This window comes from Lissotriton vulgaris, unplaced genomic scaffold (genome assembly GCF_964263255.1).
Source record: "Lissotriton vulgaris unplaced genomic scaffold, aLisVul1.2 SCAFFOLD_1337, whole genome shotgun sequence".
NCBI lineage: Eukaryota > Metazoa > Chordata > Amphibia > Caudata > Salamandridae > Lissotriton > Lissotriton vulgaris.
The window spans coordinates 343163-361968 of NW_028254605.1; the positions used below are offsets into that span (position 1 = coordinate 343163).

The 18806-nt window shown below is 44.2% G+C and overlaps 1 protein-coding gene across 1 annotated transcript in view; it reads left to right on the plus strand.

Annotated features, from left to right (window-relative positions):
* The window catches only part of LOC147659494 (ciliary microtubule inner protein 2A-like), a 215877-nt gene that overhangs the window by 156698 nt on the left and 40373 nt on the right, over nt 1–18806 (plus strand). The window contains exon 5 of the mRNA XM_086951702.1: nt 5948–6042. Within this exon, the coding sequence (XP_086807828.1) occupies nt 5948–6042 (95 nt within the window). The remainder of the gene's footprint in view (nt 1–5947; nt 6043–18806) is intronic.

Below are 18806 nucleotides of genomic sequence, written 5' to 3' on the forward strand. Positions count from 1 at the left end.
CAGCCGGGGCCCCCCCCCGCACCATTTCAAAGACTCGCGGGGCCCCGGCTGGGCCCCTGCACCATTTCAAAGACTCCCGCAGGGGCCCCAGCCGGGTCCGTGCTGCGCACCATTTTAGAGCCTACAGTGCGTCACATGTGTATTTATTACGTGAAGAGGGGCCCGGACAGGGCCCCCTGGAGCGCGTGGCCCCCCCGCAATGCGGGGGCTGCGGGGGCTTGTGTTACGCCCCTGGCCCCGAACCCAAAGTACTTACAGCTGCGACACGCCCTGTCCCCCTCCCTTGTAGGCCTGGACTCGTTGCCTGAATTTAGTCCCCTAGAGGCTAAGGTGTTTATGGGGAACTAGAAGAAAAGTAAATATCCAACATATACCAGACTCTGGTCCCTCATTGCTCCTCTCCACTAGACAAATTGCGTTCCGTATGGGAGAGTGACATCGGGGAGTTCGAGGAGGAGGACTGGCGTGAGGCCCTAGAAGCCCCGAGAGGAGCGGCAATAGCAGTGCGCTTACGTTTCATCCAATTAAAATATTTACACAGGGCCTATTACACCAGGGACCGGCTGTGGAGAGCTGGATTGATTGCCTCCCCTGAGTGCTTGAGGTGCGAGCGAGCGGTGGGCACGTTTATCCATACAGTGTGGTCGTGCGAAAAATTGTCGAGATTTTGGATGGGAGTGTGGAATTGCTTGTCTGAGGTGCTGGGCTGGGACCTTCCTCGCTCGCCGCAGCTGGGCCTGTTGCATATCATGGAACAAGTTGGAGGAAACATATATAAGCGCCATCTACTGGTCCTGGGCCTCACAGTAGCCAAAAGGGACATTGCCCGGGCCTGGAAGGACCCCAGGGCCCCTTTGCTGGAAGTGTGGAAGAGGGGTTTGGATTTTTGCATGGGGTTGGAGCGTCCAGTGTTTAAGGCTAGGGGCTGCCCCCGGAAACATTTTAAGATATGGAAGCGATGGGCAGACTACAGAGGGCTATGGCAGGACCCGCCTGCGTAACAGGACGTTGATGCCGAACAATTCTTAGTTGAGCCCGGGTGAATGGAAGTACACACTGTTAGTGACATGATTATCTCTGCTCTTGGACTCTGTAGACACTGTGAGGGGAGGGGGGTTGGAACTGGGGTGGAGGGTAGGGGGTGGGGGTTGGGAGGGCTGTTTTAATTTAAAAACGTTGATTGAACTGAAATGTCTGCAATGCCTTATTATTTGCTCACTGGTCCTTCGGTGTTTTGAGGGACGGTGTCCTATATGCCAGTTGTCAACGAAATAAAATTTGTTCTGAAAAAAAAAAACAAGTCAACGCTGTCTCCTCTTCCTGCTTCAACACCCTCGGTGTGCTCTGCAAAATCTACCGATGGATCCCGACAGGCACAAGGAAAACAGTCACCCAGGCCCTAGTCAGCAGCAGACTCGACTACGGAAACGCCCTCTACGCCGGAGCCCCGACCAAGCTCATCAACAGACTGCAAAGAATCCAGAATGCCTCTGCACGCCTGGTCCTTGATGTCACGCGCCGCGACCACATCGCCCCCCACCTGAGGAACCTGCACTGGCTCCCTGTCGACAAAAGAATCTCCTTCAAGCTCCTGATACACGCACACAAGGCACTCCACAAGACCGGCCCAGAGTATCTCAACAGTCGACTCTCCTTCTACGTACCCCACAGGAAACTTCGTTCCGCAGACTTCTCCCATGCTGCCATCCCGCACATCCGTAGAACCACAGCAGGAGGCAAATCCTTCTCCCACCACGCCGCCAAGACCTGGAACACCCTCCCCCTCATCCTATGACAAACCGAAGACCTTCTAACCTTCAGGAGACAACTCAAGAACTGGCTGTTTGACCAGTAGCAATAGCACCCTCTTCCCCCCCACCCCTCAGCACCTTAAAACCCTTGCGGGTATGTAATGCACTTTACAAATTATATGATTGATTGATTATATGTGTATTTAAGTATAGTAACCTTATACTTACCTATATAAATATACTAGCTGTGTCATTATTTTAGTTGTTAATCTTTTGTTTGTCAACATTTTTGTAGTTCAATATTTAGTATGTGATATTCTGATATCATACCCATAGATACACAAGGCTGATTCGAAATTTAGTCGTGTCAATGACAAGAAGTAAAGATTGTTGGACAAATTAAGAAAAAAGAATCTTACATATTTGAATAAATCAGTTACCATAGTACTAATGTGCAGAATGGGTGCCAGGGGGCACCATTCAATAGAATGCCAAACATTCAAGGCTTCATGCAGAAGGTGATGGTATGGTTTGGAAATCGGTTAGAATATTCCACAGCAGTAATTACATGTGTGCATACTAAATATCGAGGTCAGAATATCGAGGGTACAAAGTATCGAGGACAAAATATAAAACAATATATATTGACAGGTATGTCTGGGTTTTCTGGGCCCGATTCACTGAACTAACTTAAGACAAAATCCTAAACTTACTACCATTTTGGTATTCACAGAAGGCACTTACTCATTTTGGTATTCACAGAAGGCAGTTACTCATTTCGGTATTCACAGAAGTTATGAGTCCTAACTTCAGGACTCCTAAATGCCTTCTGTGAATACCGAAAGTCTTAAAGTTAGGATTTTTCTCAGTTTAGGATTAGTAAAGTTAGGACTCGTTAGGAGTCCTAACTTTACTACTCCTAAACTGAGAAAAATCCTAACTTTAGGACTTTCAGTATTCACAGAAGGTATTTAAGAGTCCTACAGTTAGGGATCCTAACTTTACTACTCCCAAACTGAGAAAAATCCTACCTTTAGGACTTTCAGTATTCACAGAAGGCATTTAGGAGTCCTACAGTTAGGAGTCCTAACTTTACTACTCCCATACTGAGAAAAATCCTACCTTTAAGACTTTCGGTATTTACAGAAGGCATTTAGGAGTCCTAAAGTTAGGACTACTAACTTCTGTGAATACCAAAATGAGTAAGTACCTTCTGTGAATACCAAAATGAGTAAGTGCCTTCTGTGAATACCAAAATGGTAGTAAGTTTAGGATTTTGTCTTAAGTTAGTTCTGTTAATCGAGCCCTCTGTACTTAACTTCAAATATATGTACCGACGCTGTACATATATCTTCAAGGTACGTAGATGTGGAGCTAGGAGTAGCAAATCTATATTTCCCTTAAGGCACTTACCTATTGATATTTTATCTGATTTTTTGGGGTTGGTGTTTTATATAAGGCGAACTCGACCCGAAGGTATTAGAGCGCTTTACATGAGCACCAGTTGCTTAACAGACGGACACATCATGTTTGTTAGGCACAGGGAGATTAACAGGCACATGCATCAAGGTCTGATTTTCAAGTGCAAATTTAATTGTGATAATTAAGGAATCGCAATTAAGGACTCGCAAAAGCCAATGCATGTAGGAATAGCTATAAAAATAGTGATTCCTACACATTCCTTATTTGCCACTCACAAATTGTGAGTCCCAAATAAGGAATGGCTTCCCATTCATTCCTATGGGCCTACAGGCCTATTGGAATGAATAGGAAATTGCATGTGCAATTTGCAAGTACCAATAGGTCCTCGCAAATTGTGCATGCAATTTCAGGGTGCAAGGGTGTCAAAAGGACACCCTGTTGCACCCCTGAAATTTATCTGTGCACATATGTTGTGCACACACTTGCCCTAAGGTCATGTGTGAGCGCAACATGAAACTTTGAAAAATGCACCAAAGTGCATTTTTCAAAGTTTTTGCATATTACCAAGAAGTTCAACTTCATGGTAATTTGCACCCTCTATTAGCGAAATCGCTATTCTCAAGTGGTTCTTGCATTGCATTTAAGGAATCGCAAATTGCAATTCCTTAAATGCAATCGCAATTTTAAAACTCGCAAATAATTGCGATTTTTTAAAGTGTCGGTGGCAAGTTGTTTCATGCATCGCAAAAGCTAATTTTGCGATCGCAAATGGCTGATTTTTTGCGCTTCGCACCGTTTGCGATCGCAAATAGCTTTGATGCATGTGCCTTTAAGTGATTTGCCAGGAATCACAGGATGCTGAGCATGCCTGACGAGAGTCGAACCTGGCTCCCCAGCTTCGAGGTCGAACGTCCTAGCCATTATTTAGTAGTTCAATCATAATTGCACATATTAAAATCAATGTCCAGTCAGAGCTATAAAATATAAAAAAGAAAAGACCTTCACTTAAATGTAGATAACATTGGCCATTAAAAAAATGGCATACTACAGAAAAAAACAAGAGTCTGAGTAGCGTCAGTAGTAGAGCTATAACTCGAAGCACAGGTTTAGACTTGAGACATTTTGACTGTGAGTGCAAGCTTCAACATAAAGGCAGTAATGTATATTGATCATGATGAGAGGGGACAAAAGACCTTTCGTTCCTTATCCCCTGATTATTATTATTAGCCTTCCTGCCAGATGTATCAATCTCAACTGAGCAATGATCTATTTATTGAAAAGTATTGAAATGTTCAGCCCCTCTAACACAGTGGTCTTCAAACTTTTTAATGGCACGCCTCCCCCTCCCCAGGGGGTGAAGAAATCATCAGGCTCCCTCAGAATTTTTCACATTTGTTCTATTAAATTGTATCTATTAGAAGTATCCACAGTGTGTCTCTGGGGTTTTCGAAGAATATTTGGAGTCCCTTTCCTTTTGACTCCCAACTAGTATAAAAACGACAAAAGAGGTTAGTGATGGCCCATTACAGAGCATAATGCTTCTTTTGGCCAGAGCCAGGGGCACCCCCTGAGATCACCTGAGGCCTTCCTAGGGGGGGGGCTGGCCTGCAGTTTGAAGACCCCTGCTTTAACAAGACAGCTGCACTTAATATCAAATAGTGCATGGGAACATTTGTGTTGGGGTGGCAGGGGTATATATGTGATACATGAAGATTTGAGTAGTAACAAATAAATAGGTATGGCACCATTGGAATCAATACCAGGAGGTGTATTTGGAAACTTAATTTGTGCTGTAGGTAGATATATACTTATTTACACTTTCCATGTTGTGCTTATGGTGGTGCTCCACCACAGGCAAGAAAAAAATCCTGCAGTCAATCTCTCCGACGAACTGAAGGCACGTTACGCTCAATCGGAAGTAGTATGGCGGAAGGGTGATATATGGTTTCACTAACTTGGTCTTTTCAGGGTTTTTTCAGGTTAAGAAAAAGAGATTTCAGATCATGTTTTGATTTGGAGAGGAATAGGGTAGAATTCCGTGGGCAAGCGCTGCTGTTTCAGAGGAAAGGACCAACTAGGACAAATTATGGAAACATTAGGGAGGCTCATGGTGGTCTACGGACAAGGGAATAGGGATTTGCAGGTGGCAGGGTGCTTGATGAGGCTTGGCATTGCCAGCTGGTGTGAGAAGTGTCAAGGGGCAGTGGCGTGGGTGGCTACATGAAACTTTTTTTTGGTGATATTTTTGGCAGACAACAAACCTGCTTGATGTCAGTACAATAAGGAGGATGATCAGTGAAGGTTAAATAGTGCTATGGGGCAGTGTTGATGATTTTGACATACAGTGAAGGTTCATTGAGAAGGGCCAGTGCTGATCTGTCACTAGTCATGAAGAGTTATTAAGGTTTTGTTGACAGCACATATCTCATAAAAAACAAATAGTCAGTTGTGGTGAATGGATGGAGGTTTTTCACACCAACTAAAAATATGTTTTATTATTATTCGAAAACTATAAACAACATTTTGCGTTTAATAGAAAGCAAGTAGGTAGAAGTATATATTTTAATCACAGATGCATAGATCTATATTCAAGCTGTAGATTTCACTATGAAATGAAAGATAACAGAAAACCTACATATTCTGTAAGAAAACAGCTGAGTTGATCTTTCTTCCTCTTCTGAAACCTTTGTTTGCTGGAATCAGAAAAAGTCAGCTGGAGATGAGAATGAATGAAATGAGATTTAATGGACTCTCTTTTATCTTTCCTCTGCAAGGATACTCCGGGTTCATACCACGGTTCACCTGGAACATTGGGGAGAATTATCGGACAGGAGTTAAGAATTCATTGAATGAGTTTGAGAACGCACAGGTACAAATGATACTTTTTGTAAAGTAACTGGCAATGACTCTGTTAAATAGCATGTGTAGTGTGTTGCCCGTCAGGAGAGGGTAAGTACCCTACGGGAATGCTATATGGAACATGGACAAAAGTTTCCTTCTCACTCTACCTAGCCCACTCAGGGTTAGTCAACCAGAATCCAGGTAAATTTAGAAAGGTGCTGGTCAAAATGATTCCTGGTGAGTCTATAGGGTTTTCCCTTCCTACTGTGATCATGGGTTGTGTTTAATGCGCCTCACAAGAGGTTTAGGAGTCACTGAAATTAGCAAAAGGCCATTCGGAGCTGAGTATGAGTCCTGCTCAGGAGTATAGCTTTGGAAGGAAGGGGGGGTTCCTAAATGTATTTTGTGACAAATAATTGGGCACAGGTGCTTTCATTCGGATATGGTGAGGAATCTGTCGGATTTGAACAGGAACTATTATACACCCAGTCAACAATGCACACACACACACTCTCTGTTTGGAAAGACTTAAAAAATGTTGGTTATTTAACAAAATAATGTGCTTTCTCTCACTTAGCACCCCTACCAAACTGCATTCCTCTCCCTTTCTGCTGCCCATAAGTCCCCCTCGTGAGCCCTGCTTGTCGTATAATGTATTTTAACATTATGCACCAGCGTGATTGTTGGGAAATCTGAAGCTCCCCCCCCCCCCCCAATCTTACTGTCCAAGTTACGCCACTGCAGAAGGAGAAGTATACACAATCCTTCTCTGTGTGCAGTACCAAAGCATGCACAGGTAACAATGTAGAATAGCAAAATAATTGCAGAACTCAGATTTATTCTCTATTTCTGAGAAAATTGGTTAAGCATCATCAATAATTACGGACATTACCACTGTAGCTTTAAGGCAGCGCTAGAGTCATTTGAATCCAAGGGTGTGGCCTCCTACTCTTATAGATTGTCCAGCTGGTATTACATGGACGAGCTGTGTCTGAGTTGATCAGAGTTTTCAGACCCTTGCGCAAACCCCTGTGTGTGCATTGCCGGAAGACCATGTTGGGTTGTATTCACTGCCCGGCAAATAGCCCGAGGAGTTAAATAGATCACCCTTCATGAAATTTCTGCAGGTCAAACGTGGCAGAATATAACAGGGAAAAACAATATGGTATTTACAGTAACACAATCTGCATAGTTTTCCCAAAAAGTCAGGATAGGTGCTATTTATCACACCCGATAAAATTGCGAACCCTGAGAGTCAGATTTTGTTGGGTTCAGAAAATAACACCTACTCCTCCGACTATCTCAGAATTAGGGCTAGAGATTATAGATGTTCTTCTGGGAGGGATGAGTGAAAACTGTAAGGACGCAATCCACTCCTATTTTAGTTTTACGCTTCATGGATACATGCCTGGTCGCTGGAACCCGCTTGTTCTCAGTGTGCTTTCGGCCCTGTGAACCGTAAGATAATTCAGGAAGGTGTCAGCTTCCCCAGCTACTCAAAATGACTGCCCAGCAGCGAGAATAGTTCTGATTGTGTGAAGAGTAGTGAATGAGATTGTATGAAACAGTAGTGTAGCAGTTTTTAGTGCCTGTGTTTCGACCAGCCTTGTCTGGTATCTGTGTCAAAACCATTCTAGTTACCTGCGGGGAAACCCAGAATTGCAGGGGCACTCAACATACTATTCTGGACTGTCTGAAAAAAGAGAAGGCATGGGGTTTCCAAGTGTAATTGGGAATGGAGAATCTTTCCGCAGATCAGGGCCTGTTGCAAGATTTCACTCAACATTTGACCACAATTTTCTTGACCAGTGCAATGAATCCCCCAAAAAGTTTGATTTACCCACAAATATGCTTCAGAAATCTAAAACGGAAAATAATGAAATAACAAGTTAAACATGGACATAAAAATGCACATTCAACCTGTATCATAATTAGAATAATAATCAATTATCATCACAAATTCTATATTTTAATTAAAATACTAGCCATCCAGTCCCGCAATAAACTCATAAACCCATAAACCCAAATGAAAAATAAATAAATAAAATAACATTTAACATGTAAATAAATAATTAGTAATTTGAAAATTAACATCAATGGTTATCAAATAATTTATATTTTAATTAAAATGCTACTAAAATGCTACTCTCCCAACCCAAAAATAAAGTAATTAAATATGTAACCGAACACATAACAATTAAAAGAAATACACAATTAATATCTTTAATCAATTAATATATACTTTAAAAAAACACTATCCACTTATTAAATTAATCAATGATAACCAGTTTGGGAGCAGATATAGCAATACTTCTTCCACTAATTTGAATTGTAATTTAAAATCTTATTTAATGGCAAAGTTGGATTTTAAGTTACTATTCTGAAAACGCCACTTTTAGACAGTTGTAATTTTTCTGCTTAAACCAAATGTTCCTTTCTGCCATTGTCCAGGGTCGCATGATTGTAATGGCTCTCATGTGTTGTGGTGTGTAATCCTTCCAGACTTTGGACAAAAGGGATGTGGGTGTAGAGGAAGTGGGACTTCCTGACATGATCGCTAGGGGAAAGTTGTGCCCTGCCCTGATTACACTTCAAAGCACCCAACCGAGAGCACCCACAAAGAAACCTAGCACTAGGCCTGCCGTTTTCTTTGTTATCGTAGACAGAATGGAGCCAATTCCAAGGGAAGTGAACAACTGGCCAAAACAAGTTTGGAATCAGGCCAGGGATTGCCCCACACAAAGGCTGGTACTGGGTTGAAATGAGGCACCTTCAGAACCTCTCCATGGAACACTCCTGGACCTGTGGAAAATTCAGAAGAAGGGTTGCCCTGCTGTCTGAAGAAGGAAGACTGGACCTGCTTGCCTTGTACCCAGGATCCCCAGAAGTGACTCTTAGGGTCAGTTGGCTGGCCGCCCGTCTTAGCTACAAGGACACAATAAGCTTTCAGAGGTCTTCTCTGCAACTGCACAGCCCAGCACCAATTGTACCTGCCTGAGCCCTGCTGCTGGCTGGCCTCTGCCTGAAATGAGTCCTGATCCCCAAGAGGTGCCCCCAATGCCTTAGACCCTTGGCTGGCATCAGAGTGTACTCTTATTGCTTCATAAACAAGTTAAAGGTGAAAATCCAGACGTTTGGGCTGTTCATGACTGCGATTGGGCTCCTCGCATCACCAGTTATCGCTGTGTCTTCTGCCAATGCAAAGTTCCCGACAGTGACTTGTGCTTTGTGCCAAACAGTGATCGCCTGCATCTCCTGTCAGCGCGAAGCTCCAGTGACAACTGCTCCTCGCTCAAACAATGACCTCCTGCTGAGGCTCCTCACGTGAACTTGAACTTTGAAAAATTAAAACCCCCCAGCGATGAACTTGGCCCCTGCATTTGACCTGCACTCCATTGCAGTTGGCCTACACTTGTGACTTTGACCCAGTCCAATGTGATCAGATAGCTGTGAGTGGTGTTTAGTGCTTTTTGGAGCTGTTTTCACCAAAAACTCATACCTTTTAATTGTTTGATGTCATGGTATGTATTACAATTTACTTTAGTTTTCTATATGGGTTTGTGTTAGAAATTAGATTACCGGTTGACTGTGGTATGAGCCCTGGTGAAGCAGCAACCACAATCCTAATCAGAGTAAAATCAGGCAAACCATAAATTAACCTGTGCTCACCCTCTGGTAGCTTGGCAGAAGCTTAACTTAGAGGCAATGTGTAAAGTATTTGTGCAACACTTCAAACAGTAAAACAGTGAATGCACTACACAAAAAGTTCCCACACCGGGTTCAGAAATATAGAGTAGACTACAAAAAAATAAAACCAGACCAAATGACAAAATCCAATTAGTAGAATGGAGATTATGATTTTTAAAGTTTTAAGTTGAAATAGCTCCAAAAAGCACAAAGCGCAAACAGGTGATATACGGTTGCGCCAGACCGGGCCAGATCACAAGTTCTGGTTGACCACGATGGGGCGTGGGTTGGCTGCAGGTTCCGAGTTAGGCTCATTAACACCTTGGCTGCTAGGCATATTTTTCCCCTGTGCTGGGATTCTGTAAACTCTATACTTCATGACGAGCTCAGCTCGTCATCAGCACAGCTCAACCGTGCATCATGACGAGCTGAGCTCGTCATCAGCATCGAAAGGGTTAAACAAATTATAGTAAATCCTGGTTGTGAAGCGCTGTGTGGATCAAAGGCAATGAAGCATCGCACAGTCGGTGCAATGCGTTGGTTCTAAGATACCGCGAGGCTACTATGTGAGGTCCTGTTGCTTTGTCATCAGGAATCCCATTGACGGGGCTTGGGATCCAAAGTCAGGGCTTCAAGGATGCGGCACACAGCTCGGAAGGAGTTGGTTCTGAAGATCTGAGAGGCTGCGATGTGGAAGATGGTGTCGTTCTCGACCTGGCGTCAATGAGAAATGCGAGGACCTGGGTCGGAGATGTTGGTTGGGCTCCAGGATGCGCCGCTCAGCAGAGGAGATGCGTTGGTTCCTCTGGTAAGCATCTTAGGCCCACTTCCAAGGGTCCAGGACTCGAGTGACACCACTTGGCAGGATAGACTCTCTGATGGCAGAGTCTAGGTGCAGATGCATGGTTGTTGGAAACCTGTTATGTTTCGGAGGCATTAGATCTCCCCTCAACTGTTCAACACATACATGGAACCCCTCACCACCCTTCTCAAAGAAGCCAACATCCCTTTTCACCTATATGCAGATGACACCCAGATCTACTTGGAAACCTCCTCCAGTAACAACATTCTAAGACTCAACAACACTGTAGTATTCTGTGTTTGTGCCCTTATGGCACTGGTAGTTGGAACCCTGAGTGTTGGGAGTTCTGAGGCTGGGAGTGGAATGCTGACAGTTGGTCAGTTGGATGCTGTACTATGATCCTGTTGCTGTGCTGCTCTTGAGCCGAATAAACTTATTCACAGCTTCCTGCGTCTGTGACCCTTCATTTACACTACAGAAATGTTGGCGACGATGCTCAAGAGCATGAAACGGACCTGCAGTCTCACCTCGTGAATGTTGGAGAATCGAGAGAGAAGGTCGGAGTGCCTCAGCGCCGGCGAGGAAGAGGAGTCGCGTTGAGGGAGAAGAGCGGAACCCCACAGAAGGAATCTGTCCTGAGCGGAGCGCACGACGACGGACACTTCCAGATAAGTGTTCCGAATTGTTTTCTTTGCGCGTCCATCTGGGGGCGGAGAGCTGCCGCGCAACGGTCGTGGTTGGCGCTGAGTGGAGCGTGTGGTTGGCAGCGTTAGGCACGCTGTTTACGACCCGTCGGCCATTTTGACAGTGACGTCTGTGGTTGGCAACGCGGGACCACGCACGCAGCGGCCATTTTGACTAATGTAATCAAACGTGGTTGGCAAACCACGAATAATCTGCAATACTGTTGTGCGCTACACGCTGTGGGGCAAGTTTCAATGTAAAAGCGCCAAACAAAATTAAACAGAATATACTGTTGTGCGTTACACGCTGTGGGTCAAGGAACAATTAAAACAAAAACAACGTTCTCCTCCATAACGCTCTACTCCTACATGAACAGTTAGTAGAACCAAAAAGGAAATTAATTTAAGCAAAACGAGTTTTCACTGCTGCATCCTGTTTTGCTACTTTACTAGCCAGCATCCAGAACGTTCAAAGGAAAAAATTATTCTTCAGTTGGCACAGCGACATCACAAGACCTGTTTTCCTTTTGCTTTCTTTTTCACTCAAATTTACTTTTTCTTGCAATGCAATCAGTTTCGCCTCCACCGCCTTTCCTGGAGACACCAGGGAATCCGCCGATAATTTGGAGGAAGTGGTTTGACGCCTTCGAAACCTATCTAGGTGCAGTAGGCGCGTCTAGATACCGCGCAGAAAGGAAGAAGTGTCTTCTGTTGCATTCTTTGGGTTTCGAGGGTAGGGAAATCTTTAAACACTTACCTCCTATTGCAAGAAACAATGAAGATGACATCGATGACTATGTCGAGACAAGGATGAAATTGGAGTTGAGGTTTGACGTGAAACCTAGTCTCGTTGTGATCAGACATAAGTTTTTCAAAAGGGACCAACTCCCAGGCGAAGATGTGGAAACCTATGTTTCCACTCTGAGACAATTGAGTGCTGAGTGCGAGTTTGAAGGATTCAGAGAACAATTGATTAGGGATCAGTACATCTGCAAGTGCACTGACAAGTCGATACAACAGAAGTTGCTCACGTTAGGGAATCCTACTCTGGAAGAAGTAATCCGCACAGCCAAAAGTATTGAATTATCGAAGAAAGAGGTTAAAGAACTTGAAAAAAAGAACGAAGAGACAGTCTCCATTGTGAGGTCCAAGGAGAACAGAGAAACCAGAACTGGTCCTGGTCAACAACCTTTTGAGAAGAACTTTCCTTCTTATCCACAACGCAACGATAGGAATATGTTTTCTAGACGTGACATATGTTATAGATGTGGGAATCCCTCTCACAATAAGGATAATAAGTTCTGTCCGGCTAGGAGTGCTACTTGCCGCACCTGTGGGAAATATGGTCATTTTGCAAAAATTTGCCAAAATCCAAGGCAGGGGAATATGAGTTTTGGCAATAAGTCTCAGAGTCAGGTTAACACTACTGGGGTAGGATGTGTTGCAGAATCCAATGAAAACACCAGCAGGGGGGAAGATCACATTAGTACCATCCAAGATGATCTTAAAGGTATGGTTGTTGTAGTTCGTGAGGGGGAGAATTCCGTTGATGTGCCTACCAAAATCGACAAAGACATGGTCATAGCTGTGCGTGATGATGGAGTCATTGTTGGAGACCCTTCGGATTGTGTTGATCCTTATGAAAATTTTGGTGTGGGTGATAAAATCATTTCTTTATTAGTAGACTCAGGAGCAAAGGTCACTATGATCACCCAAGAGCTATTTGATGAGACTTGGCCAGGAAGGAAGCTAGAACCTCCCGACAGAGCTCCTGTATCCTTTGAGGGGCGCAGAATAGCATTGGATGGGTATTTTGAGGATATCATTCAGTTCAGGGGGAGGAAGATTTTTGGGAAAATTTATGTGGCTTGCAAGGGTCTTAACATTTTGGGTTGGTTCCATGGTGGATTGTTTCGGTTAATATTAAGACCAGGTGCAAAAGAACAGGTTGGGATGGAAGAGGATGTTTTAATTTCAGAGAGTTTGGCAGTTGTTGAAACTGATGACTATGTGGTAGGTTTGGCCATTAAGTTTCCTTCTGTTTTCAGTAAAGGGCTTGGAACAATTAGAGGTTTCGAACTCGAAATCAGAGTTAAGGAAGGGGCCAGTCCAGTCAAGCATAAGGTAAGGGGTGTCCCTTTTAGTGTCAGGGATAGTCTTGAAAAGGAACTCATGGATTTGTGCAAAAAAGGAATTATCGAACCTATCGAGTCATCGTTGTGGTTGTCTCCCCTTGTTGTTGCAAGGAAAAGGAATGGAGATTTGCGCGTCTGTGTCGACTTACGCAGCCTTAACAGAAACATCTGGGTTGACTCGCACCCTTTGCCTAAGATCACCGATTTGTTGTCTCTTACCAGGGGCGCTAGGTGGTTCACCAAGTTGGATCTAGCATCTGCATACCACCAGGTGGTGTTGAGTGAGTCTTCTAGGCATTTAACTGCTTTCGTTTCGCCTTTTGGCAGCTTCCAATACTGTAGAATGCCCTTTGGTCTTGCCTCTGCGGCAGCAGTTTTCCAGAGGTTAATGATTCAGATGTTCAAGGACACTCCCGGAGTGATCGTTTTCCAAGACAATGTCTTAATTTTTGGGCAAAGCAAAGGGGAACATGATGTTTCTTTGAGTCAGGTGTTAGGCATTATGCAAAGTAAAGGTGTTGTTCTTAAAAGGGAGAAATGTGTTTTTCTCAAAGAGAAAATGGAATTCCTTGGTCATGTAGTCTCTCACAAGGGGGTTGAACCACGTCCAGGGTTAGTAAAAGCCATTGTCGATGCCTCTCCTCCCCTGGATAAACCTGGTTTAAAATCCTTTATAGGTTTGAGTGAATTCTACTCTAGATTCATCAAAGGTTACGCGTCTAAAATTCAACCTTTAACCAACATGCTCAAGAAAAATGTACCTTTTGTGTGGAATGAGAACTGTGATGAAATTTTTCGTTGGATCAAGTCTCAGCTAGTGAGTGACAGTGTACTTAGAGCTTTTGACCCCAATAAGGAATGTGTGGTGACTGTTGATGCTAGCGGGTTTGGTCTAGGGGCTGTGCTCACCCAGAAGAATGGTCAGGTTGATAACACCATAGCTTATGCGTCAAGAGTTTTGCGTGGTGCAGAAATGAATTTCTCGGTCATCGAGAAAGAGTTGTTGGCCTGCTGGTGGGCAGTCAGAAAATTCAATTCCTTTCTCTGGGGCAGTCATTTCACTATACGCACGGATCATAGTCCTTTGGTCTCAATTTTGTCTGGTGAAAAGATTAAGGACCCCTAGGATTGCAAGGTTGTCGACCAAGCTTCTACAGTATGATTTTGACATAACCTATTTGCCTGGAGCAAAAAATGTCAGGGCAGACTATTTCTCACGTTTTCCTATCTCTGGTAACGACTCCGAGGTTGAGAGGGAAGATGATCAGGAGGATTGTTTTGTAGCAGCATTAGACTTAGAAGGCATGTGTGCTGTGAATGAAACTGAATGGAGAGGAGAATTGGCCAAGGATGTTATCCTTGCTCGTGTCATTGAATTTTTGAAGTCTGGTTGGCCGAGGGAGAAGTATGTCTCTGGACCTTTTCAGACGTATGTTAAGGTTGCCGAAGAACTCACTGTAGAGGATGGTATTCTTTTGCGATGTGGTAGGCTGATTCCTCCGGAGAGTTTGAGGGAACGGCTTATGGATGGTGCGCATGAAGGCCACTTAGGGAAAACTTTCACCAAACGCAGGTTGCGAGATGTTTTTTGGTGGCCACAAATGGATGCGTGTGTAGATTCAATGATTGATGGTTGTGTTATATGCAACTATTCTGACAAAAGTCTTAAAGTGAGGACGCCCCCCCTGGAACCGGTTCAACTTCCAGAAAGAGCTTGGGAAAAGATTGGAGTTGACCTGGTCGGACCTTTTAACCTCTTACCACCCACCTCACGATATGCAATCGTGGCCATTGATTACTATTCCAAATGGCCTGAGGTTCGGTTCGTCAATGAGCCCTCCTGCGCAAATGTCATTCTGTTCCTGAAGGATATTTTTCTTAGGGAGGGTTTTCCTTCATGCATCATGACCGACAATGGGGTACAGTTTGTTAGTTCTGATTTCGAGTGTTTTCTCAGACAAAGTGGCGTCTCTCACAAGAAGAGTTCCTTGTACCATCCCCAGTCCAATGGTCTTGTCGAGAGAATGAACCGTGTGTTGAATAACTGTGTGCAATGGGCCATTGCCAGTAAGTGTGTGTTGGAGAACGCTGTTCGCTCCATGTTATGGTTTTACCGTACGACCGCACATTCTTCCACTGGTTTCTCCCCTTTCGAGCTTCTAAGAGGGAGGAAACCGTCGACTAAGATTTGTCCAGGTTGGATGTCCAAGTGGGTCAAGATGAATGTCATAGATGGCATTGATGGTCTTGTGAGAGAAAATGTTAACAAAGCACAGGCTAGGCAGAAAAGTCATTTTGATGAGAGGAAAAGGGTGGTGTCTCATGGTTTCTGTGTTGGTGAGGTTGTTCGCATTAAGAATCCTGCTCATGTCACCAAAGGCAGGAGTAAATTCTCTGAACCGTTTGTTGTCAACAAGGTTTGTGGCAATGCTGTGCGAGTTAACAACAACCATTGGTGGAATGTCTGTAAGGTTGTCAAAGTTAAAATTGCCTCCTCTGAATCCACCAACTCTGGCTACAATTGTTGTAAAGAAGATTTGTCGCCCACACTTCGCAGGAGTTTGAGGGTACCCAGGATTCCTGTCAGGTTCAGATAGTTCTGCTTTTCTTCCCTGTCCTGCTATGTTAGGTGCTTACCTTGTTTTGTGTTTTGTCAGGCTTTCTTTCTTTCCTTCTTTCTTTCTTCATTTCCTTCCTTCTTTCGTTTCTCTTTTTGTTTTTCTGTTTTTTCTGTGTATCTCTTTACTCTTTTCTTTTCTTCCTTTTGTTTGCAGAAATGAGGATAATGTAGTATTCTGTGTTTGTGCCCTTATGGCACTGGTAGTTGGAACCCTGAGTGTTGGGAGTTCTGAGGCTGGGAGTGGAATGCTGACAGTTGGTCAGTTGGATGCTGTACTATGATCCTGTCGCTGTGCTGCTCTTGAGCCGAATAAACTTATTCACAGCTTCCTGCGTCTGTAACCCTTCATTTACACTCTCAAAGAAATTCAACAGTGGCCAGCAACAAACCACCTTAAACTCAATCAAGACAAAACCGAAATCCTACTCATCTCCAACAAAGAAGAAAACCCCCAAATCGCAGAGTGGCTGGAATCAATCAATGCTCTCAACGCAATCTCACCCTGGCTAACTCGATAAAATCTATAGAAATCACCCTCGACGCAAAACTGAACATGACCGACCACATTAAGATCTCTGCAAAGAGTGCCTTCCTCAATCTGAAGCTTCTCAACAAAATTAAGCCCTTGATACCGCCCAATGACCTCAAACAAGCCAACAATCACTAGTGATATCTAGACTCGACTACGGGAACGCAGTCCTCAACGGTACAGCTCAATACCTAGCGCCACTCAAAACAACCCTCAATGCAGCTGCCAGAATGGTCTCCGGGGTTAAGAAATGAGACTACTTATCTCCCGCACTCAGAAAACTAAAAGGGCTCCCAGTCAAAATGCGTGCCAGCTTCAGAACTGCCTGCCTCATGCACAAAGCCCTGCACACAGGGAAACCGGAATACCTGGCCTCCAAACTCAAGAAAGCTGGCCAGACAAGAAACCTCAGGAGCTCCAACACCCTCTTACTCATCCCGATGAAAACACGCAAACAAAAATCCGCTGCATGATCCTTCACTGGAAACGTACCCAAAATCTGGAACCCCATCCCAGTCAATATCAGGACTATCCCTTCCTTTATAAAATTCAAGTCTCCTAAAAGACCTCTACCTCAACCATGCCTTCCCGAAACGAGAATCACTGATGAAACGCACCAACCTGAAGTCCACTGTCACCTGACAATGTTCCACCACAACCTACCTCTTCCTGCACTTTACAACCCTTTGGCAATGTTCCGCCACTATCTACCTCATTCGCGCTCCCCTACCCCCTCCCTGTTTCCTCCCCCTGGAAAATGGTTTAACCCAGGACATTGTGCACTCACCGATGCTATCTCAGGACCTCCCTACCTCAAGGACGCAAAACTCAACGAATCCGTCAAACTTTTACGTTTACCTTTGCCTTTTTTATGCGATTTCTGCTCTAAATCTGTTGTGAACCGCTCCAATACCCTCGGGTCTGGCCAGCGCTATATAAAACTCCTATTAAATAAAAAATAAAGATCAGGAGGTCAGCCACCTGGCTTCAAGCGCTGCAGGTCCAATCATTCTCACCCTGGCAACAGGGAAGCAGGTCGGCATGGCAAAGCAGGAGTCCAGCAGAGTAGCAGTCTAGGAGAGTGGCAGTCCTTTCAGCAGCACAGCAGTACTTCTTTCCTGGAAGAGTATCCACAGATCCAGACGTGTACTCAAGTGGTGGTGTCTGAGGTCTAGTACTTATACCCAGTGGTATCTTTGAAGTGGGGGAGACTTTAAAGACGTGTCTTTGGAGTGCACAGATGCCCTGCCCTGCACTACCTTCCCTGGTCCAGTCTTTCTAAAGGGGATATGCAGCTGTTTGTGTGGGGCAGGGTCACAGCCTATTCAAGTTTAAGTTAGTCTGGGTCCTATCCTGTAAAGACAGCCCACTCAGTAACACCTAATGCTTCCATTGTGTGTGGCTCTCTATGGAGAACACACAAAGCCCAACTGCCAATTACATCCAGTCAGGTGATCAGAGACAGGCTCAAGACATCAAATGGCTAATGCAAAAAAATGCAAAAAAGTGTGATTTTCAGAATTTTAATTTAAAGTCTAACTTCACCATAAATTAGGATTTTAAATTAGAATCCAGAGACACCAAACAAGAACCAATTATATCTTCCCATTTGTAAATTACACCTATAAGATGTAATAAGGTGATCTCAATGGTATTCTATGGGTAATATGGGCCTTACAGTAGTGAAAATTATTTTTTTGAATGTTTTCTACTACCAGGACATATATAATGTAAAAGTACATGTCCTGCTTTCTATATACATTGCACCCTACCTCTGGGCTGTGCAAGGTCTACCCTCAGGGTGGCTTATATGTATTAAAAAAGGAAGGTCCGGGCCTGACAAGATGTTCAACTTGCCAAGTTGACATGGCAGTTTTGAAACTGCACACACAGACTTTGCAGTGGCAGGCCTGAGACATGTCTACAGGGCTACTTAGGTGGGTGGCACAATCAGTCCTTCAGGCCCATTAGTAGCATGTAATTTACAGGCCCTGGGCAGAGGTAGTGGACATTACTAGGGATTTATAAGTAAATTAAATATGCCAATTGTGAATAAGCCAATTTTACCACGTTTTAGGGGAAAACACAAGCACGTTAGGGGAAACATCCGTTACAACGCGGATGTTTCAACGCGGTGCTGTTACGACGCGTCCGTAACAACGCAAGTCGTTACCACGACTTGCGCTGGAGGGCGCTAGAAGATTAAAAATAGTAAATTTACTATTCCAACACCTTCCCTAGTGTCCACGGGGACTGGTGTTAGAATAGTAAATTATACTATTCGATATCCGCGCCCCCAACGCAAATTGGTAACGACTTGCATTGTAAGGGACGCG